This window comes from Puma concolor, chromosome D3, assembly GCF_028749965.1.
Source record: "Puma concolor isolate L17-30 chromosome D3, mPumCon1.1.hap2, whole genome shotgun sequence".
Lineage (NCBI taxonomy): Eukaryota > Metazoa > Chordata > Mammalia > Carnivora > Felidae > Puma > Puma concolor.
Window position 1 is genome coordinate 21,754,959 of NC_141678.1, and position 24,067 is coordinate 21,779,025.

Genomic DNA, 24,067 nt, shown 5'->3' on the forward strand with positions numbered 1-24,067 from the left:
GCTCCCAAGTCGCACCAGGCCGCAGACCCCGGCCCACTTCGCTGGTGCCACCGCCTTCCAGGGAGAACTGCCAGCCTCTGGCCTCGGCCTCCCAGCACCGCCCGCCCGTTCTGCTCCGCCCCGAAGCGCGCGTGGGAACGCAGAGTCCTCCTCAGGGCTGCCCAGGACGACCGCCTGTGCGCACCGGTAAGGGCTTCTGCCGCCCCCGCCGCCTGCCCCTCCCCGCCGCCGCCATCTCCTCCGCGCCTCCGCTTCCCCGCCGCCGGACGCACGCAAGGGCCGGCGCCCCAGGAGCGCGCCGAGATGTTTCTCTTTTCCGCCCGGCACTGCCGCGGCCACCTCACATCCGGGCGCGCGGCGGCGAAGGCGGTGCTGGGGCCCGGGTGCGTGGAGGGAGTTATTAAGGGGGAGGGGGCCCGGGAGGAGGGGCGGAGGGCTGGGCCGTGGTTACGGCGGCTGAAGAGAGACAGTCCGAGCTGGCGGGGGGGTGGGGGGGCGAGAGCGAAGGCCGCGCGGAGCAGCCCTCTGACCGGCGCGGGCAGTAGGGAGGGGAGCGGCGGCCGAGGCGAAGGGCCGCCGAGCGGCGGAGGCACAGAGTAAGGGCCTGGTGGCGGTGGGAGCCGAGGCGCCGCGCGCCAAGGGCCGCAGGAAGGGCAGGGGCGCGGGCGCGCTGCTCCCGGGGTCGCGTGCGTGAGCGCGAGCGCCGGGGCGCGCGCGGGGGGCGGGCAGGGACGCGAGGCCAGCGGGGCGGCCGGCGGACAGCGGGCTGGCGGGCTGGCGGGGCCCGAGCCGCCGGGCCGGGGCGGACGGCGGCGGGCCTGCGCCGGCTCCAGCTTGGAGCGGCCGGGCCGGGGGATTCGGTCTCCCCGCTCCCTTCGGCCCGCCTCCCCTCCGTGAGTACAGTCCCCGCCCTTCCTCCGAAGGAGGCCGCTGGGCCGCGGCCTGCGCGAGGGGCCGGTGGTTGGGGTCGCGGCCCGGGAAAGCCGAGTTTCGGAGCTGAAGCCGGATCTCGCCCCTTCCTTGCTACGGGCGCCCCTGACATGGCCACAGGTGCCGCCGGCCGGGTGGGGGGCGCTCGGGCCCCAGCCCCTGGCCTCTGGATAACAAGGGGCAGCTGGCGCCGTCCATTGGCAAGTGACAGGCACTTTACCACAGTCCGACTTCCCGGATCCCCAGCCCCAACTAGTCTCCTACCTGCCCCCACTCGGAAAACTTCCCCACTGCTGTCTGAAAGGTCCTCATGGGTGGCAGTGACTAATTTTGGTTTCTTTTTGTTTTAAAGCTGCTTGAAGGCTGTACCCTGATTTGGGCACCTTCTACTTATGCTTTCCTTACCCCCTTGATGCTTAGAACACTTAACTAGAAGAGCTAAGTACCAGTCGTTCTATTTCCAAGTGGGTTCTGGTTTATGGAATAGTTGTTGAATGAGACTTTGTTTTTAAAAGGTAGTCATTTTAAGAGATAAAAGAGTTTCAGTGTTTTAAACAGTCTTCTGAAAACATAGTGTTCTCTGTAACAGTTTTGCTGATTTATCTTCCAGGTGCAAAGAATTGTAGACCAAGGAGCCATGGATAGGAGAAGTGTGGGAGAAACAGAAAACGGAGATGCCTTTCTTGACCTGAAGAAGCAACCAGCCTCCAAATCCCCCCATCGCTATACAAAAGTAAGCTTTGTTACTAATGAAATAGTGTTTCTTTATAGGTGGGGGAGGTTGGTAACATTGTGTAGATATTCCATTAGTATTATCAAAAGTGGGAGTCTCATTCTGACTCACTATATGGACTAAATATTACTAAATTTAGTAAAGCATTTCTTTGAATTTTTTTCTGGAAGTGTGAATACGCAATTTAAACTAGAATTTGCTTCTGAGTAGTTTTCACGTGAAGGGAATATTGGCTTAGATGGCATATGAATTTGTGGATCAGTGTATGTTGGCTCAAATGTTCTATAACAACCATAACTGGTCTATTACTGATTTGTATACTGCAGAGTAAGGATTCCAGTTTTGCATGCAAATCACTCCAGGTTCTGTACTTGTTGAAGCTACTGCTCAGTATCTTACTGGCTCCTAAATGTTTCTGAAGAGGTTGACAGGACTCAGCTGTGAATTCATTTTTTGTTCCCTGAAATGTATTGGCCGGAGTACAAAAAATGTGCTTGGGACTGTTGACAGGAAGAGTCATGTTCTAGTTGGTCCCATATCTGTATTTCCTAAGTATGGACCCAATCAAGGGTTCTGATGTGGTTATTATTCCTGACTTTCCAGAATAATGATTAATATTTTGAAGTCAGGCCTTGTTTGTGTACTGGTGCCACTACTTGGTAAAGTATCAAGTGCTGTTAGAGTAATATTCATTTTTAGTATTAAAAAAAATCTGATAGCATTTCATTTTTTCATTCAGATTTGGTCTTCCCAAATGTTTTTCTCAAACCTGAAAGTGCTGAAGCCATGTTTCACAATTTAAATTCATTATCTAAAATGTTGATAGTTGAATTCCAAATGCAGAAAATCTTATTAAATGAAGAGAAACTGATTTGAACTGCTTATTTTATATGCTTACGTGACTTCAACTTTCCTAGCACTTTTTGAATAAAAGTTCTTAATTGGTATTCTACTTGTAGAATCCAGGCAGAGAGGCTTTTGAATCACTTTCATAATGATCGAAGGGTGGCATGTATAGACCATCTTTATGTGTATATCCATATTTAGGCTTAAGTCATTTTTAGGGAAGGTATTATTGATCTCTCTTAGGCTAGAACTTGTGTGTGTCTACAGTAAAGATAAAGAAGGTCAATCTTGCCCACTTTTGATAATATAGTCTTAGAATTTTGTCATACTTAGATAAATGTGCCTCAAAGAAATGATTAAGAACATTTTTTAGGTTAATGACAGTGAATCTTAGATATAATGGTCTTCTCTACCAAAATTGATTGGAAATTGGCTTACTGTCCATTCCATTCGAGAAGATTTAGTTCATGGCAGTTTTAGGATCATGTTTAGGCAGTGTTAGGGTAGTGGTTTCATGCATATGTGTTTCTCACAGTCTACTTAATCTAGTCCTTGAGGCAAACTAAGCCTTTCTTCTTTGAAGAAAGCTTGAAACAATCCTGTGTTCTGAGAACTATAGTAAGTGGTCTGTTTTTGCACAACTGGAATAATACTTCAGCCATCCTACTCCTTACCTACATACTGAGATCAAACTATTGGAATAAAGCATATAGTAATGTTTCTGCGTGGGCTAGAAAGTTTGGAAGCAATAGAAGGAAACTGTCCTCAGTGATTTTTATAGGTGATGTGTTTGTGAGAACTTGTAAATGTGGAATGTTAACTACAAGACTAAAAAACATATTGGCTAGATGAGAGGGCTTCTTAAACTTTGACCCTTCTTAGTTTAGCATTCATTTGTTTTATGAGATGATGTTAGTAGTCTGTTCAGAATTCTAGAGTTTTTTCCATGAAGGTGGAGAAGTCCAGATATTTGTCCTAGTGCTTTTAAAAGTAACATATCAGGGGCGCCTGGGTGTCGCAGTCGGTTAAGCGTCCGACTTCACCCAGGTCACGATCTCGCGGCCCGTGGGTTCGAGCCCCGCGTCGGGCTCTGGGCTGATGGCTCGGAGCCTGGAGCCTGTTTCCGATTCCGTGTCTCCCTCTCTCTCTGCCCCTCCCCCGTTCATGCTGTGTCTCTCTCTGTCCCAAAAATAAATAAATGTTAAAAAAAAAAAAAAAAAAAAGTAACATATCAGAGTCTCCTGTGCTATATTGTCCACCTTGCTTCCTAAATGTTGGTTTGTCTGGGGATTACCTATGAACCCTTATAAAGTGTGAATTCTGTTAGGAGTGGGCTTCAAATTTTGGCTTTTTAACCTCCCAGGTGGTGCCCTTACTGCAGGTCCACTGACCATACTTTGAATAGCAAGTCTTTAGTCTTCCTTGGAGAACTTGATATATGGTCTTGATGTTGTCAAGCAAGTCAGATGCATAATTACTCCCTAGGGTTCTGTTGGTGTCCATTGTGTTTCCATGAATGTATTAGGAAGTCAAGTTAAGAATCACATTAGGTACTTTCAGGCCTACCCCTAAGCCTCAGTGATGATTAACTGGAATGGTTGTAAGTGGATGTATCATATGCACCTGTTATTCTGGGAATCTTGAGCCCTTAATTTATAAGCTCACTCAGGTCCGTTTCGCTAGGCCAGATTCCCAAGACCAAAAGCTATGTTTTGGTAACACTTAAATGTGCATGTATAAAGTGTTTGAATTATGTTGAAGGGCTTTTGGAGGTTACACAGTGGGATCTCCCCCTCAAAGTCATGGATTAAAAGTGTTTTTAGACAGTGGTTCTCAAACAGTGGTCTCTGAACTAGTGTTTAGCACCAACTGGTAACCTCTTAGAAATATAAAACCTCAAGCCCCATTTCAGTGGTATTGAATCAGATTCTAGGGATAGGGCCTTGTTGTCCACATATAACAAGTCTTTCAGGGAATTCTGACTCTGATTCAAGTTTGAGAACTGTTGGTTTAGGAAAACAAGATAAGGTGGTCATGCTTATTAATGGAAAGACTTTGAGGCCTATTCAAATTTTTCTTACCTTCATCAGAGGTCCTTGTTGTTTACTAGTTCTTGAGGTGTGGTACCTGCTCTTGGTGACACCATCTTCTGCTTCAAACACAAAGTAGAAATGCTTTGGACTGTTCCACTAATCAGATCCATGTTCTTTTTCTTTGAGTAGACAGACTGATTTTAGGATATACATATTTGGTGCTGCTCCTTCTCTGCTCCTGTGTCTTGTCACTGATTCCTTATCAAATTTTATCACCTGCCAGTTGAACAGGGTATAAAAGCAGGGGGCACTGCTAACATTCAGCTTAGTACTGCCCAGTGTTAATCATACCTGTCCAATCTACCAGCTAAAAAAAGTAGGGATTGGATTTTACTGAGTTTAATTTCATGTGTGCTCATTGCCTTGGCACCATTTTGGTGTCTGTAGGGATCTTCAGAGGAGGCACTCCACCCTGATTTGTGGCTGATGGGCACTTAGTCACCGTGATACAGCCATGTTTATATCTTTGCTTTAAAACCATTTAAAAGGGGCATCTGGGTGGCTCAGTCGGTTGAGCGTCCGACTTCAGCTCAGGTCATGATCTTGCGGCTCGTGAGTTCAAACCCTGACAGCTGCGCTGACAGCTCTGAGCCTGGAGCCTGCCTCAGATTCTGTGTTCCTCCCTCTCTCTGCCCCTCCCCAGCTCATGCTCTGTCTCTCTCTCTGAAGAATAAATATTAAAAAAAAAAATTTAAACCGGTAAAAAAAAAAGGCACCAGAAGTGGACTGATTTGAGTAATTCTCCTAGCCTTCTTGGAGAGAATCAGTTATAAGACTTGAAGTCCAGCCTCTGAGAAAAGAGGGGCTATGATTTAAATCCTAGCTTGAAATCAGTAGTCAGATGATCAGGTTTAACTATACCTGATCTAATTTTTAGATATCTAATTTGATAACTTCATAGATACCTTTCATAAACCAAGTTGAGAAGTAACCTCTAACAGGTCGCATTTCAGTGAAATACTTAGCTACAAACTTAAGCTAATATAAAAGTTAAGGATATTTGTTTATATTGGAGAATTATGGTATGAAAAATCATACAATCTTAATGTTTCAGCTGTTCAGAAAACTAGGTAACTACAAGTTCTTACAGGGGGTCAGCTAGCAACACCATAGATACTGTCTTATGGCTGTTCTTTCTTACCTGTTCCAATTCTAAGTCATCTTGAAAAGTGGGGATTCAGGGCTCTTGCCCCCATAGGTATACTTTCCTCCTTGCTCACGGTGGGAACTTCTAGCTAGATAAGAAACCGGTCATTTTACAATTGGAACTGTTAACATAAAGATTTGTGGGTTGGGCCTTTGATTCAGTGAAGGATGCTATGAAGGGAGGCTGACTTAAGGAAAGCCTACCCAAGGATGTGGCAGTTTGGCTCAGGGTTCCTGGTAGTCCCGCTGGGCAGGGACAAACCCAACACTGAGTGGCAGCTGCTGGGAGGTGTCATGCACCTTCCTTGTCCTCCCCAGAGAAGCAGTGAAGACAAGAGGATCAGGGGCATTGAGCCCCACTGCCTGATTTAGGATCACCACTTACTTACCTTGTGTGGCCTTCAGTCACGTACTTAGCTTCTCTGGTTCTCATCCTTTTCCTCTGTAAAATGCGGGTGGAATAGTATCTACTTCATAGGATTTTTGTGGGGAATAAATGAGAAAATGCATGTCAAGTGTTTAGAAAAGTGGCTGACGCACAGTAAGTGCTAAAAACTCTTTAGGATGTAATAAGGAGGGTATTGAAAGATATCTTCTTTAGATACCAACTTCAGATCAAGATGCTTAATTTTTAAATGTCACAGTAACTATTTCCAGTTTAATATGAAACCAGAAAGCCCTATTGAAGATGTAATGTCACTACCCTAAAAATGGTTTTAAGTTTTCTTCTAGTATTTACCTACTTAACATTTTATATTGTTTTTTATCCATTGTATAAACACATTTAAAAGCCAAGATTAATTTTTTTGTGTTGGCCAGATTAATGGAGAAAACAGACTTTGGTGGTTTTTTTTCCCCCATTCGCATTTTCTTAGTTTCAAATCTTTCAGTAGGCGAAAGTCTTTGCATCAGATCAGCCACCATTAGATGCTTGGATGAATCCAGGTCTGAGGTCCTGCTTAACAGCTCTGCAGGATCCTTTGAATTCTGACCTACCTGTAAGAACTGTTATAAATGGTGCCCACAGCAACAAACTTCATAAATGGTGGATGGTGGAATGTATCCCATGTGTTCCCTATGTTGTTACTTCACCGTTGCCCCGGCTATCGTCTGTGGGTACCATTACCTCGTTGTGATCTATTTTTAACCGGTTTCTAATCCTTTCAGAAAAGTCATCTGACTCAACAGAATGAATATCTGGTCAGTCAGCAACCATCTAAGAGCCCGATGACCAGTCCCAGTGCTAGTGGTTGTATTGAGGGTGGGGACTGGGAGAGAAGGTCAAAGGCAGATGACCCAACCTATAAACACTGTTCTGGGGACATTTGCCTTCTTTACGCAGAGCCTTTTTAGGAAGAGCCAGGCACACACACACTAATAACGTACTGGGTCACTTCTACAGTGCTTTGACCATTAACAATGAAATAAAACTTTGGGTTTTTTATAAAATATTTCTTAATATTTTAAAAGTTGAGCTTTTTGCTCTTGTGAATTGAATTCAACTCACAAAGGTAAATATTTCCCCTTTCGTCTTATGTCAGTGACTCATGTGAAATTCTTCTAGAACATAAGAATGTCATCAGAACCTGCAGCTGCTTCTGCATGAGATTTCTGCAACAAGAAACTGGATGTGGATTTTAACCACTGTTGTTTTGGGCTTATATTCACATTCATTTGCTTTTTACTTTAATATTGATCACTAAAAGTGGGTGCCCATATTAGTACTTCTCAAATTGTTTTGGGAAGCTTGACATTTTCTTTAAGGAAAATGTTAGTTTAGCTGCTAAAACTAAGAAAATGCCTGTTGGGCAGTTAGCAGCTTATTCTTGCCTAGTCAGGTTTTAAAACCTGTGCAAAAAGTAAGGTCTCACATATTAACTGTTCTCTTGTCCAGATGGTAATTGTAGTGAATTTGTTTATAAAAAAAAAATTTTTTTAACGTTTATTTATTTTTGAGACCGAGAGAGAGCATGAACGAGGGCGGGTCAGAGAGAGGGAGACACAGAATCTGAAACAGGCTCCAGGCTCTAGGCTCTGAGCCGTCAGCACGGAGCCTGATGCGGGTCTCGAACTCATGGACCGCGAGATCATGACCTGAGCCGAAGTCGGACGCTTACCTGACTGAGCCACCCAGGCGCCCTGTGAATTTGTTTATAATTAGTCAATTCCTGTGGGTTCGTAGGAGTCTGCAAAAGGGTAATCTCCCATTACCCCCTGAAATATTCTTAGGGAAGGAGCATTCCCAGCTCAGAGAACACTTTCCACATATTTTGCCTTTAGCCAAAGTTGAAGGTTTTCTTTGAAAATATCCCAAAGAGTTTGCCTTTTCTGGAATATTGCTCTTAAAGGAAGGGCTCTTGATGAAATGGCAAGTTCAAGAACACTTCTCTTGAGAAACTGGAGAGCCATGGGGTCAGGGCCAAGGGTCATCTGCGTATTCTAGATACTAAGCCTGGTATGCAGGAAATGTTCTGTGTACAGCTATGAAAAAAGCAATTTTTGTATTGAATTAGCTCATGTTTTCTCCCTTCCCCACCTTAATGGGGAACCTTCTTAGTCTGGGATACCATCTGATGCCACTTAAGATGTTGGTGGGAGGTATAACAGATCTAACTCTCTAAACCCCACGAGGAGGAGCTCTCATTGTCCCTAAATGTCCAAGTGCACTTTGGGCCACATTTTCAGAAACAACCATTTAAAGTACCACTTCTTAACTTCTTTGGGGCCCATCGGAAATCTTTTGAAGGTGTGAGTACTCACTGCAGAAATTGCACAAATGCAGTTTTGCATATGGTTTCCTTGAGGCCATGAAATTGGTTTAAGAAGCCCTGCTTTCAAGAACAGTAAGTAGAACTTTATCTAGATGTTTAAAGTTATTCCCAGCAGCTTTTACAATCCAAGAACTGTTTTGTTTTCCCAGTTATCAGCCTGTTAAACAAAATGGCTCTTCATCCTCTATAGACAGGTGGGCGATGTTTTAGCCATTGCACTTGGTCAGCAGCACCATTTGTGCTGCTGGCATGGTTAATGCCAGTGTATACAACTGGCTCACTGCTCTATCCTGTGCTCTTATAGGCCTGTCAAGTTGTATAATCAGTCCCTGGAATATTTATTAACACCTAGTATATGTTAAGCATATAAAGTCAACAAAGAAAACTGGAATAACTTGGGAAGGAAAATTAAAACATTTTTACCAACCTAAGCAACTCTCATCTGAGGATAGTTGGCATTTATCAGTCTGTGGTTAGAGCAGTAAGTCTGTAAGAAAGAAATTAAATAAAATATTAACCTCTGGGTAACTGAACACCTTAGTTTAATTTACTTAAAAATATTTTTTATCGAGTGGTGCCTGGGTGACTCAGTTAAGCATCCAACCTTGATTTCCGCTCAGGTTATGATCTCACGGCTCGGGAGTTCAAGCCCTGCATCAGGCTCTGCACTGAGGGTTTGGAACCTGCTTGGGAATCTCTCTCTCCCTCCATCTCTCTCTCTCTGCCCCTCCCCACTTCCTCCTCTCTCTCAAAATAAAATATTTTTTTGAGATATAATTAGCATAAAATTCACCCCTTTAAAGGTGTACCATTCAGTGGTCTTCAGTAAATTCAGAGTTGTACAACCATCACTATTATCTGATTCCAAAATATTTTCATGACCCCAAACAGAAACTCTGTACCCCCATTAGTAGTCACTCTCATTATCCCTTTTCCCAGGACCTTGGCAAGCCTTAATCTACTTTCTGACCATGGATTTACCTATTCTAAACATTGCATATAAACAGAATCCTACCACATGTGGCCTTTTTTGTCTGGATTCTTTCAGTTAACGTAATGTTTCCAAGGTTTGTGTTATAGCATGTATCAGTACTTCATTCCTTTTTATTGCCAAATAATATTCCATTGTATGGATTTACCACATTTTGTTTATCCATTCATCAGTTGATGGGCATACGGCTTTCTATTTTTTTTTTTTTTTTGCTATTGTAAATAATGCTGCTGTGAGCATTTGTGTACAAGTTTTTGTGTGGACATAATTTTTTCAGTTCCTTCTGGTATATACTTAGGACTGTAATTGCTGGGTCATATAGTAACTGTAACTTTTGGAGAGACTGCCACTGTTTGCCAGAGCAGCTGCACTGGCAGCTGTAGTTTCTCCACATCCTTGTCAATCTTGTTATTTTCACATTTTTCTTTTTTAATAGCCAACTTAGTACACGTGAAGTGGTATCTCACTATGGTTTTGACTTGCATTTCCTTAATGACAAATGATTTTGAACATCTTTCATGTGCTTGTTGGTCATTTATGTATCTTCTTTGGAGAAAAATCTATTGAAATCTTTTATCTGTTTTATTTAAAGAGAGCATGGGCTGGGAAGGGACAGAGAGGGAGACAGAGAATTCCAAGCAGGTTTCATGCCCAGTGTGGAGCCCAACACAGGGCTCAATCCCACGACTGCGAGATCATCACCGAGCTGGAGTCAAAAGCTCAACTGACTGAACCACCCAGGTGCCCCTTTGTTGTTAAATTTTACATGTTCTCTCTGTATTCTGGACCCTAGACCCTTATCAGATCCATGATTTGTAAATATTTTTTCCTGTTCTGTGCATTGCCTTTTTACTTTCTTGATAGTCATCTGAAGCGCAAAAGTTCCTAAACTTAAAATCCAATTTATGTTTTTTCCTTTGGTTGCTTACCCTTTTTCAGTGTCCCAGCTAGAGGAACATTGCTTAATCCAAGGTCATGAACTTTTTACACCTGCATTTTCTTCAAAGAGTTTTATAATTATAGCTCTTATATCTATGTCTTTGATATATTTTGAGTTCATTTTTGTGTATGGTATGAGGTAGAAGTAAGTAAACTTTATCTTTTAGAACAGTTTGAGATTTATGGAAAAACTGGGAATATAGTAGAGTTTTCCCTGTTACTATGTTAGTATGGTCTATTTGTTACAATTAACAATGCTGATACATGTTATTAACTAGAGTCCATGCTTTACTTACCTGTCCTTTATTTTATCTAATGTCCTTTTTCTGTCCCAGGATCCCATCTGGGATTCCACATTCAATTTGTCATCCTCTCTCCTTAGTCTCCCCATTTCCCTTTTGTAAGACTGTTTGTTACCTTTGTGAAAATATTTTTTTTGATTCCCCACAAATAGAACATTTGGTCCTCTAGCATGTTTTGTGGCTATGTTAAAATGTTAAATCTTTTCCAGTTGACTCCTAAATAAATCAGTAAAATCATGAGTTTCAGCAGACAGCTGTAGTAGTAATAGAAAATGCCTACCACTTGGGCTCCCTGTTACCTTTGGGGATTAAAAGTTTCAAACAAAGCCTTATTGTTTAGAAATTTGAGTATATGAAGCATACATATTTAAGTATAAAATATATTGTCCTTAGTTTAATAGTATACTAGGGTTCAGTTCAATATTTGTATTTGAGGGTGGTGGAGTAAGGGAATATGAAATAATCTTTGGGTTGCTTCTAATAACAGAAAATTGCTTTGCAATATTTTTTCCTGTAGTATATGTATAAGTATTTCCTGTATTGTAAGATCTTTCCTGTTTCTGCTGGAAAATGTTTTAAGCCTTCCTGTCCTCAGGATTTCTTTCTTGTAATATTTACTTCATTGTAACTACTGTTGGTCCATCCACCCTTCCTCCACCCACTGCCAAATTTGTGTCACCCTGCGCCACTGACACCGCGCTTGCCCTGTAGATTTCATTGGACTTGAGTCATTACTGATGATTTCTAGGTTGTAGGTCGTTGCTTTGACAATATTTTCAGAATTTGGGGCCTTCTCTAGATACTTTCTTATATTTGGAATTTTGTTTATCTCAGACTTCTTCATTTTTCTAGGTATTTCTTCCCAAATTATTTGTTTATAATTCATAAATCCTAAAACAATGCAAATGCATGATTGATAATCTGGTTTTAAAAATTAAAATGTCATCTGGACATAGGGCATTTTGCAATCATGGAGAAAATATTTAGATGCTTCAAGTGTCTGAAGACACTGAGTGAACTCATGGCATGCTTACATGCAATGATTCCTATAGGCTGAAAGAGTAAGTCTCTTCCTCCATATTTACCCCAAGATATGGGAAGCAGTGATCAGAGCAACAGCAAGCATTCTATTGTGAGGCTTGCAGAGGCCCCGGCACAGTGGTATGTATATACTTTTTTGCAAGGTAGTTGTAGCGTTTTACTGGTAGTGAAAGGTTGAGAATTGCCTTTTTTACTTTATCGTAAAAGTATTGAAATGTAAATAAAAAGGCCGTGGGTTTTTGTGTATATGCAGGTGTATGAGCAGATGTGTGTGCATTAACACATAGGTATATATGTGCATGTGTAATTGCACGTGTTTCCTAGTTCTGAGAGAACCAAGAAGCAAATGGGAATATTTAGTTCCCAGACCTTGGTTTCTGATACCATGCTTCACTTAAAGGAACTCAGATTTCTCAGAGAAAATGGCTGACACTAGGGCTAGGATGGTACAAGATAAGACAGAAAGTAAGGAAGGGCTTTTTAGAAAATGATGGGGAATGTACAGAGGACCCAGGAACCAGCTTGAAGAGGCTCCTAATTTGAGCCCCTGAAGAATTAAGGGCATTAATGAATTATAGACCATTGGAAAAATTAGGTATCTGTGAGCCCATGCCAATAATAGGTAAACACACAGGGAGGGGAAAAGGGAGGATTAGTGTTTGCCCTACCAGTGAAATGCCAAGTGCTGACTGGTCAATATGGAGAGAGGCCTAGAGTTCGGAAATCAAGATCAATTTGGGCAGGATTCATCAATAGATGCTAAATTTAGGGGGAAATTTTGATGAAGACCAGGATATTTGCAGTCTCCCTACAGACCGCATACTGCCACTACTAAGCAGCAGATGGACATCACAGGTGTCCAGAGGTGATGCTCTGAGATGGACACAACATCTCTGGGGTTAGTATTCTCTTCTTTGGATACTTAACCTCAATCTAATCATGAGGAAACAGTAGATAAATCCAAAATGAATAATGTTCTCTTAGAAAAAAAAAAAAAGGCTGCACTCTGTAGAAATGTTAGTGTCATCGAAGACAAAAGTTGTAGAGATGTTCCAGTTGTAGAAATGTTCCAAAGAAATAGGACAACCAATATCTGATTCTAGACTGGGTCCTGTGTTGGAGGGTAAAACAATATAAAGGACCTTGTTGGGTCAATTGACAAATTGGAATCTGGAGGGGTAGGTTAGATAAAAGTATCATTTATAATTGTATAAAACTGACAGCCCTTTTTAACTAGGTTCTTCAGAAGTAAGCCCTTAGGCCCTCAGGCATGTGTTGTTTGTAATGGATTTGCCTCTCTCTTAGGCATCTGCAATGATACAGGCCAAGCATAATCCTTGGGAGAATGGTAAAACTAGTCACTCAAATTATTTTTTATAAGGCTTAATTTTCTCATGGAACCAGATAAGAGACTATGAAAGAGTATCCTCATTCTTAGGAAATAAGCACTGAAGTATTGAGGAGTAACCCTTACATGGTTTAAAACAAAAACAAAAAAAGGTGTGGAGAACCCAAATGCTAAAGTAAAATGTTAACAGGCAGATCAGATAAATGGTAAATGGGTGTGTGCTTTGTGCTTTTTTTTCCTCTGCAAATTTATGTTAAAACTATCTACTTGTAAGTTGGCCTCTAATACATTTAAGAGTAGAAAAATTAACTGGACATTTTATTTAAGCCTGAAGCTTCCATACCTTGATGAACATTCAGTGTGGTCGACTATAACTGTGTAATTGGATGGCAATTTGTGAGAGAATTGTTTTAGAAAAAAGCTAATCACTATTATTTGCCAATTCTGCTTGAGCATCTTCTTGTAAGAATCTTGAGCTAACTCCAGTCCTTTCTGGAATAAGTCAAGGCATAAAAAAATAAGAACTGTGTGACATGCTTAAGATAGGCACTCCAGTCATTACTGAGAACAAATATAAGTTGAAAATATGTGGCATGAGAAATATTACTCAAAATCACCATTTGGTTTCTCTTTCCAGGAGGAGCTCTTGGATATAAAAGAACGCCCTCATTCCAAACAGAGGCCATCATGCCTCTCTGAAAAATATGACAGGTATGGGTGAAGGGGGAGTGGAGTGCTCCTCCTAGTCAACGTCTTGTTTACCAAACATGGTAATTTAAGAATTGTTTTGGAGTTTTTTGGTAGAATGATGAGTGGGGGAGACTTCAGGGATAATGATTTAGGGCTTCTACACAAGTATATCCTAGATAAGTTATGAACTAAATAGTTTCCTGCATTGTCCTCATTGGTTTCATTATTAATTAGCTTTAAACTATTCAAAAATTTGAGGGGATGCCTGGGTGACTCAGTCAGTTGTCTAACTTTTGATTTCACCTCAGATCATGATCTCACAGTTGTAGGATCGAGCCCTGTATTGGGCTGTGTGCTGACAGCACAGAGCCTGCTTGGGATTCTCGGTCTCCCTGTCTCTTTTCCCTTTACTGCTTCTGTGCGTGCACTCTCTCATACGCGTGCTCTCTAAATAAACATTAAAAAAATTTTTTTGAGCTTTACAGGACTCTAAGGACAACTAACCCAATTCCCTTTCAACAAACTGATAATGCAACTAAAGTTAGAAAATGACTTGGTCAGAGACACATAGTGAGAAAGCAATTTTAAGAGTTAAACACATGAGTCCTCTCCAGGGTCTTCTGTCAGTGGTGGTTTTCACACTGTACTTTGGGGGTCCTTCAAGGGCCTGCCCAGAGAAAGCTGATCAGGAGGACTCTGAGCCATGTAACATTGCCCCATCCTTTCTGTTCCCAAACGAAAAAACCATTCAGCCACTCAGACGAGCCCTTTTGCATCTTGGGCTGCTTCATAAGCAGAACGCTTTGGTTTGAGAAGACTAGAGCCAAATTACAGTCTGAAAATGTTTACAATCACCCTACATTGCACTTGTTATGGTCATCTTAAGACTATAAGGTCACTTCTTAAATATCAAGGTAAATGGTTCATATGACCCACATTTTTAACATATAAAGTATATTATGTTTAGTTTCTTTGTTGAATAGGGCATACTGTTTTTATTTGTATATCTACTCAGAAGGTTGCTAAGTCTGGACTCCTCACCATTTTCTGCTGATGAAGATGATACTTGAATAAAGGCGGTTCCAGTTGGTTAGGATTTTTTGATACGTCTCAGATAAGCTGTTGTTCAGGTTTTTTCCTTCATTAGAGCTGTCAATCTTTTTTATGCCTCAAGTTGAATTTTCTTAGATCTATTTCTTCTTGGCATAAAATAAAATTATGGTCCACATACTTTTATTCTAAATTTTTTAAATATTTTTTTTAATATTTATTTTTGAGAGAAAATGAGAGAGCGCAAATGGGAGGGGCAAAGAGAGAGGGAGATACAGAATCTGAAGCTAGACTCTGAGCTGTCAGCACAGGGCTCAAATCCACAAACCGTGAGATCATGACCTGAGCCAAAGTCAGACGCTTAACTGACTGAGCCACCCTGGCGCCCCTACTCACTTTTATTCTAAGTAAAGATGTGCTAGTAATAGTAATGAAAATAAGAGAGAAAGAGGAAAGAGCTTGTCATCCTGGTATTTCTCTTCTCAGAATTAAAATTTGTTTGATTCTTAAACTCCAAATAATCCTCACAACATACCAGAAGATAGGTGATATTTCCTTTATTGTGAGGTGTTGGAGATTGAAAGGTTGACTCACTTATTCAAGAGGTGTTCAGTTGGAACCTGTTAGGTGGCAAATACTATGTCAGGTATTGTCAGAAATTGCCTTAATGGAACATTGGTCCGTGGAAGGATACAGTCAAATACTCAAGAGTTTATCATTACCACCATTATAGACTGTGAAGGACAAGTGCAGAGTACCCTGCTAGTGTATAGCACAGCCTGGTCTAGTCTGGGGTTTGGGAAGTCCTTTCAAAAGAATAGTGAAGGGCATAGCTTATTAACTTGTCCTGGAGGTCCATGGTGGTAATGGCAAAACTAGAATTTGATCCCAAATCGTTGGGCTGTAACATTTCTGCTTTACATGCTGTACCAACTGCCACCTTATCATTAGGGAGTAACAGAATAGAACCCAAAGCACACACTTTACGTTATTAAGAGCCTTTGGGGAGGGGCACCCGGGTGGCTCAGTTGGTTAAGCGTCCGACTTCGGCTCAGGTCATGATCTCGTGGTCCATGAGTTCGAGACCCACGTTGGGCTCTGTGCTGACAGCTCAGAGCCTGGAGCCTGCTTCTGTTTCTGTGTCTCCCTCTCTCTCTCTGCCCCTCCGCCATTCGCGCTCTGTCTCTATGCTTTTCAAAAATGAATAAATGTTAAAAAAAATTTTTTTTTAAACCTTTGGGGAAAAACTAAGACTATGTGTAGAAATTCTGGAAAAGTACACACCAGGCATTCTAGGCACTACTTCTAGAGAGAGGTTTTTCTCCCACCCTTACACTAATCTGCAGTAAACTGGGTTTTTTTCTTCCCTTGTGTTAATCTTCAGTAAACTAATCCATATTATGGAGCATGTTTTTTGTATAGGACAGGCATAGTTACTGTAATCCATATGCACCCCAAGGTTTGTGATCTGATGTTTCATTTATACACAGATCACTGGTTTTCAAGTGACTATTGGTGTTGCATGAAAAACAGCAAAATATTAGTTAATACAGATCTTCCTCAACTTAACAATGGTATATGTCCTGATAAACCCTCATAAGGGGCGCCTGGGTGGCTCAGTTGGTTAAGCATCCAACTTTGGCTCAGGTCATGATCTCACAGTCCATGAGTTCAAGCCCCGTGTCAGGCTCTGTGCTGACAGCTCAGAGCCTGGAGCCTGCTTCAGATTCTGTGTCTCCCTCTCTCTCTGCCCCTCCCCTGCTCATGCTCTGTCTCTCTCTGTCTCAAAAATAAAAAAAATTAAAAAAGATTTTTTTAAAATAAATAAACCCATCATAAGTTGAAAATATTATTAGTCGAAAATGCATTTAATACACCTCACCTACTAAACATCATAGCTTACTCTAGTCTGCCTTAAAAGTGCTCAGAACACTTACACTAGCCTACAGTTGGGCAGTCATCAAACACAAAGCCTATTTTATAATGCAGTGTTAAATATCTCATATAATTTATTGAATACTGTACTGAGGGGCTCCTGGATGGCTCAGTCAGTTAAATGTCTGACTTCAGCTCAGGTCATCATCTCATAGCTTGTGAGTTCGAGCCCCTCATCAGGCTCTGCGCCGACAGCTCAAAGCCTGGAGCCTGCTTCAGATTCTGTGTCTCCCTCTCTCTGTTCCTCTCCTGCTTGCACTCTGTCTCTCTCAAAAATAAAAACATTTAAAAAAATTAAAAATATAGATATATATATAAATACTGAAAGTAAAAAACAGAATGGTTGGGTACAGAATGGTGTGGTTTACTCTTGTATTCACGTTGGCTGACTAGGAGTTGTGGCTTACTGCTGGTACACAGCATCACAAGAGGTTATTGGATCACATGTTGCTAGCCTGGGAAAAGATCAAACTTCAAAATTCAAAGCACAGTTTCTACTGAATGTGTACCATTGAAAAATGGAACCATCCTTAGGTGAACCACAGGGACTGTCTGTAGCTGTTTTTGTTTCCATCTTAAAAGAGCTAACCATTCTAATGGTATTCATGAAGTTTTAAATTGGAAAGGGGTTTCCATGACTTACTGCCTGAAGAAGTTTAGAAATCAGACCACACATGTAATCTATGGGTGTAAGTGCTAACTGTTGGTACCCTTTGACTTATTATAGTGATGGCGTCTGGGACCCTGAAAAGTGGCATGCCTCTCTCTATCCAGCTTCAGGGAGGAACTCACCAGTGGAAAGTCTGAAGAAAGAGTTGGATTCAGACCGGCCTTCCCTTGTGCGCAGGATAGTAGGTGAGCATGTAGAAGTGGGGCGGCAATTTTGGAGACAGTGTTCTTTGCTGCTAGTTTCATTCTTAGTGGAGAGTTTTATTCAGGGAAAATGTCATGATCAGGAAACTGATTTATCAGTTGGGTTTTTCCTGATTAACAGAGAAAAATCTTGGCCTTCCTATATAGCAGTGACAAGTAGACCGTATTAGACTATGTTCTTTTGGAATTAAAAGTACTGATGTTTTTCATCGATAGGGTAACTGAGTAAGGGTAGTGAGCATAATGCTGTGCTGGAAATCTGGTTCTGCTTAGTCTTATATATGAGACCTAGTCCTCAGGTATTAAACAGTCTGGCCGTTCTTAATAGTAGATTACAATTTTAATACAGGGTTTGGATATGGTTTGAGACTGGACTGAAGTTAGATTTTCCGTACCTTTACCGATTTAAACCAGAAAAGATACTGAAGAGTGAAATGGAGGCTGGCAGTATAGAAACTAGTCAAGGAACTTGTTGCAGAGGGAGCTTCTTTTGTGATAAGTGGAAATACCATCATAAAACAAATTTGGAACTGGCAAAGAAGATAGGGGTGACTCTACCTTGAGATGTTTGATCCTTCTGCACAATTGTACAGTATGCTTAGTGCAGTAATGTCCCTCAAACAGAATTTTAGGAGAATCATCAAAGATGTGCATGGAGATTTTATTAAGTGATGAAAACTCCTAGACAACTTAAATGGCCAGTGGTAGAAACGGTTTGTGTAAACTTTGGTACATCCATATATAGGAGTATTAAACTGTAAATTGGAAGCTTGTCCATACTGTGTCTGGTTTTTGGAAAACATGGAGACACTACACGGACATTCTGGAGAAGTACATACCATTTTAGGTATTATTTCTGGTGAGAAGATTAAAGGAGCTTTTCCTCACTTGGACTATAGTTTTCTGGTTTTTCTAGGAAGAATTTTAGTGTGGTGACATGTTTGATTTTCTTACACCTTTATTGAGATATAATTGACCTACAATAGACTGCACATAAAGTGTACAATTTGATGTTTTGACAGTGTATACACCTGTGAAACCATTAATTACCACAATCAAAGGAATAAGCATTTCCATCATGCCCAAAAGTTCTCTAGTATCTCTGTGAGTCCCAACTCCTACTTCCAACCCCTCCAGCCAAGCACTGATTTGCTTTCTATCACTACAGATTAGTTTACATTTCCTAGAATTCATTATAAATAGAAATCTACGGTATACACTCTTTGGGTAGCTTCTTTCACTCAGAATAGTTATTTTAAGATTCAGTCGTGATGTTGGGTGTATAGTTCCTTTTTATTGACTAGTTGTATTCCATTGTATGAATTCACAGTTTATCCATATATCTGTTGGTGAACATTTGAGTTGTTTCCAGTTTTTGACAATTAACCAAAACTATGTACATTTATATACAATTCTCTATATAGGCATACACTTTTTTCTTGGATAAATACCTAAGAGTAAAATAACTGGGTCCTATAGTTAATGTATGTTTAACGTTTTGAGAAACTGCCAAGCTGTTTTCCAACATGGCTATACCACCTTATGTTTCTGGCAGCAGTGTATGAGAGTTCTGTTTGTTCCACATTCTTGTCACCACTTAGAATGATGAGTCTTTGCGACTTTAGCCAATCTAACGTGGTATCACGTTATGGTTGAATTTGCATTTCCCTAATGACTAATGATGTTGAGTATCTTTTCATATGTTTATTTGCCATCCAGATACCCTCTTTAATGTTTGGTCAAAGCATTTATCCATTTTTAAATCCGATTGTGTTTTAAATTTGAAGAGTTTTTATACGTACTGGATATAGGTCTGTCATTTATCACATGTACACTTCTAAATATTTTCTCCCAGTCTGTGGCTTGTTTTTGCATTCTCAGAATAGTACCTTGCAAAGAGCAGAAGTTTTAAACTTTGATCAACCCCAGTTTTTTTTTTTTTTTTTTTTAAATGTTTGAGAGAGATAGAGACCAAGCACAAGTGAGAAGGACAGAGAAAGAGAGACAGAATCCGAAGCAGGCTCCAGGCTCCAAGCTGTTAGCACAGAGCCCAATGTGGGGCTCAAAGTCACGAGCCGTGAGATTTTGACCTGAGCCGAAGTCAGATGCCCAACTGACTGAGCCACCCAGGCGCCCTGCTTTTTCTTCTTTTTAGTGGGTTGTGCTCTTGGTGTTGTGCCTGAGAAAACTCTGCTTAACCCAATGTCACAAAGATTTCCTCTTATATTTTCTTCTGGAAGTTTTCTATCATTAGATAGTTTAGATCTATGATCTATTTTGTGTTTTGTATGTGGTACCAGGTATCAGTTCAAGTTCTTCATATGGGTATACACCTATTAAATACCATTTGTTGAAGAAACACTTTAACCTGTTTTTGAAACACTTCAACTTTTCAGTTATTCTTTCAAATACTGACACCTAATATAGTTTTTTAATTGACAAGATATTTTCTAATACATAAGGTTTTAGGGATTGTGGAGAGTAATCCTGGAAAATCATTATGAAGTACATTTATTGCTCCAAAGAGAAAAAGCAAAAGACTCAGTCTTATTTAAATATGTAATGTACATATTACTCTGTAACTATTTCAGTGGTAATACTCTCACCACCACTAGTCATGGACATACCAGTGAGAAAATAAAAATACCCTACTGGTTTGCTTAACTTTCCCTTTCTGCCACCTTTCCAGATCCACGAGAGCGTGTGAAAGAAGATGACTTAGATGTTGTTCTCAGCCCACAGAGACGAAGCTTTGGAGGGGGCTGCCATGTGACAGCCGCTGTTAGTTCCCGGCACTCAGGAAGTCCATTGGAAAAAGACAGTGATGGGCTTCGCCTGCTTGGCGGACGAAGGATTGGCAGTGGAAGAATAATCTCTGCTCGGACCTTTGAGAAGGATCACCGACTCAGTGATAAGGACCTGCGGGACTTGAGAGACCGAGATCGAGAGAGGGACTATAAGGACAAGCGATTTAGGGTTTGTCTTCTAGATCCTCTGGCCCCTCATGTGCTTAGGGACTTGATATGCAGTTTGTTTATACCAGGTTATTTTGAGATGCTGGATGAACAGAGCCCATTCTTAAGCCAGATAGAGAGGAGCAGAAAGAGTGCTGGAGGTGGGGTGGGGTGGGGGTGCTTCAAGTCTGCAGCATAGTATCTTCATTACATTATTGAGCATTACCTAATTCATCAAGACCTTGACTGAGGTAGAAATGCCTTAACTAGAACCTTATTTTTTTATCTTGATTGTGTACTTTTCCAGAGGGAGTTTGGGGATAGTAAGCGTGTCTTTGGTGAGCGAAGAAGAAATGATTCCTACACAGAAGAAGAACCAGAATGGTTCTCAGCTGGACCCACAAGTCAGTCTGAAACCATTGAGCTGACTGGCTTTGATGATAAGATACTGGAAGAAGATCACAAGGGGAGAAAAAGAACAAGGCGACGGACAGCCTCTGTGAAGGAAGGTCAGCAAAAACTTTGAGAGGGGAGCTCACTGTTCTAAAATGAGATGTGCTTGTAATTGGCCTGAATGTGCACTTAGGAACAACTGTACCCATTGCAAGGAAGTAGCAAGTTTCTAACATTGCAGCCTGATTTTGAAGCTGCTAAGTTTGAATTTATTAGGTGTGGATACTATATCCTCAACTTGTTCTGCCTGTGGTGCTAAACAGAAAAGTCTCACATTCCCCTGTAAGAGTACTGTGTACATAAAAGGGTTCCCCAGCGATAAGAAATGTGGTAAAAATAGTGGAGGAGTTTGATTCATTGAGCACTAGACCCAGTGATAAGTGTTTTGTCTGTGTAATCCTACTTCTAACAACCCTATGAGGTAGGTACTTCTTTCCCCATCTTGTGGATGAGCAAATGGAGGCACAGAAGGCTTGAGTGACTTGTCTGTGGACACTAACGAAGTAAGTAGTGAAATTGGGAATTGAGCAACTTCTTTTGTACTTCAGAGCCCACCTTCTTCACCATACTGTTAGACTTCCTACATCAATTGTTTCTGACTTGGCTTCTCCCAGACTCAGTCAACTATGAGATAAGGTCAGGTAGCTCCCATACTAAACTGAAAAGCCAGAGTTAACAGTGTGAGAGGTGCCTGGTGCAGAGTTGGGGGGTCCCATTAGTCATTTTCCAGTAGCCTGGCTTTGAGGTGGCCAGGCCGGCTAGCCTGGATTTGAGTATTGGGGCAGTTGCTTACAAAAAGGATAATCTTTGATAAAACTCTTTATAGGTGGACTTGTTTCTTTGTAAGGTGAAGACAGTGCCTACTCTATAACTTTAAGGGTTACTCTTAGCATTAAAGATTGAATGTGAACATCAGAGCTCAGACTCTTGTGGGCACTTCTTCAGTAAATTCCAGTTCTCTTCAGCCTTCACGTTTGGTTGGAAAATACCTTTTGGCAGCTACTAGGCAACAAAAGTGGAAAGCTATTTTAGAAGTGCCTGGCTGGCTTAGTTGGTAAAGTGTGCCACTCATGATCTCAGGGTTATGAGTTTAGGCCCCACATTGGGTATAGAGATTACTTAAAAAAAAAAGAAAAAAAGAAAGCTATTTTGATACATAAATGTGTAGTGCCACCTTAAAATTATAAGGCTAAGATATATTTGCGTAGAAAATGAGCTAGTGGAATTTAAGAGAAAGGAAAGGGAGAAATCACTTGTCTTTTTTTTTTTTTTGTAATATCTTTAAAATACAGTAAACATTACCATTATCTTTATGCTGTTACATGTTGTTCCCTAGAGTGATGCATGACATCAGTGGGTAACTTGTAAAGCTTTGCTCTTAAATAACCTTTGAGACATGGTTTTGTGTCATTCTCAGGCTAACGAGCACCAGCCCAGTGTGGTCTTTTCACATAATGATAAAGATAAGGCTTCTGGTGAAAAGAAGCACGTTTTCATAACTCAACTGCAATGTGAATTTCAACCATTCTTGTATCAACAAGTGGATGAACCAAAAGGAGTGAGAGTATCACCTCCTTACTTTATAGATACAGAGAGAGACAGGCCTGGAAGAGGGGACAACCCAAGACCCTGTCACATGGATTTCATGGCAGAGCCCCATGTGGAATCCGGGAGTCCTAGCTCATTCATCCCAGTAGTTAATTGCCAGTGGTCCCTAGGCTGTTCTAACCACTGTATTTAGGATAAACAGGTACCCCGTAATTTCATCTTGGCTACAAAAATGAGGGGAGGGATGATGAGTGCCTTTTAGTCCAGTTTTTATTTGTATTCTAACTTTACCCTGAATTTTTGTTTAATGTTTATTTTGAGAGAGCACGTGCATATGCACACACAAGCAGAGAGGGCAAAGAGAGAGGGGGAGAGAGAACCCCAAGCAGGCTCCATGCTGAGTGTGGAGCCCAGCTCAACAACTGTGAGTTCATGACCTGAGCTGAAATCAAGAGTCAGACACTTAACTGACTGAGCCACCCAGGCCCCCCTCCCCTGAATTTTTTATGTAGCAGTTCTCTGCAGGCACATACTAGTGCTGGCAGTGTAGCAGTTAATAGGACAAACATGTTCACTGCCTGTATGATTTTAAAATTGATGTATATTGAGTACTCACTTTAGACAGTTAGGTGATGCATATATGGTAATATTAATGAAACAATTTGAATGTGCATTACACCTGTAACCAGAAAATAAATTATGTAGAAGTCAGAAATAGCTAAATCCCCCCATTGATAGAAAAGAAAATTTCAGTTTTTCTCTCTAATGAAGGTATGTGGTCCTTCTGAATGTGGTAAAACTTGCCCCTAGTTATCTTTTCTGGGCCTCTGCCTTTTGAGTCTACCATGATAAATGGCCAGTTGTGTTTGTCTACTAGTGCATATCCCTACCCACTCATACCCACTCTCAGTTGACAGACCCTGTCTGCTTTCCAGAAACCTTGACACTGGCATAAAATTGCTGTGTAACATTCTTGTTATCTGCAAAAGCTATTTATCTGTTAAGAGATCTTCTCATCTCAACACAAAATAAAAGGCATAGGAGAAATGTTAAAATTTCTTTTATAAATGTATGAACCAAGTACAGACTCTTGTTTCTGGCTTTCATCCTTAAGTTGGGACCCAAAACTACAGCAAAATGTATTATCACTTGTCGATCCTGAGGTGGGCTGGCAGGTTCTGCTTAGTAAAATGGATCAGGCAGAAGCACTGCTCTAATGGAAAAGGACACAAACTGGGCATTGATTAGGCTATTGTTAATTCTTCTAGGGCCCAATTTCTTTGTAAAGTGAGGATACCTCCACCAAATAGTCATTTTAGTTTAAATGTCAGTTTCTAAGGGATAGTATTTGCTTCTCTTTTCAGTAAGTATGTTCTAACCCACTGGAGAGACTGCTGATTGCTTTATCGATGGCTCACAAACCT

The 24,067-nt window shown here is 41.1% G+C and overlaps 1 protein-coding gene across 4 annotated transcripts in view; it reads left to right on the top strand.

Moving 5' to 3' along the window:
- Positions 1-462: 462 nt before the first annotated feature.
- The window catches only part of EIF4ENIF1 (eukaryotic translation initiation factor 4E nuclear import factor 1), a 44,450-nt gene continuing 20,845 nt past the window's right edge, over positions 463-24,067 (top strand). For 2 of the 4 annotated variants that reach the window (XM_086682020.1, XM_086682021.1), the window contains exons 1-6: positions 763-893; positions 1,541-1,663; positions 13,778-13,851; positions 17,543-17,670; positions 20,378-20,664; positions 20,950-21,151. In XM_086682020.1, coding sequence (XP_086538146.1) covers positions 1,568-1,663; positions 13,778-13,851; positions 17,543-17,670; positions 20,378-20,664; positions 20,950-21,151 — 787 coding nt within the window. In that variant the 5' untranslated portion in view covers positions 763-893; positions 1,541-1,567. Of the gene's footprint in view, positions 597-723; positions 894-1,540; positions 1,664-13,777; positions 13,852-17,542; positions 17,671-20,377; positions 20,665-20,949; positions 21,152-24,067 lie in introns of those variants that run through there. The other 2 variants (XM_086682019.1, XM_086682022.1) reach the window with 2 other exon arrangements.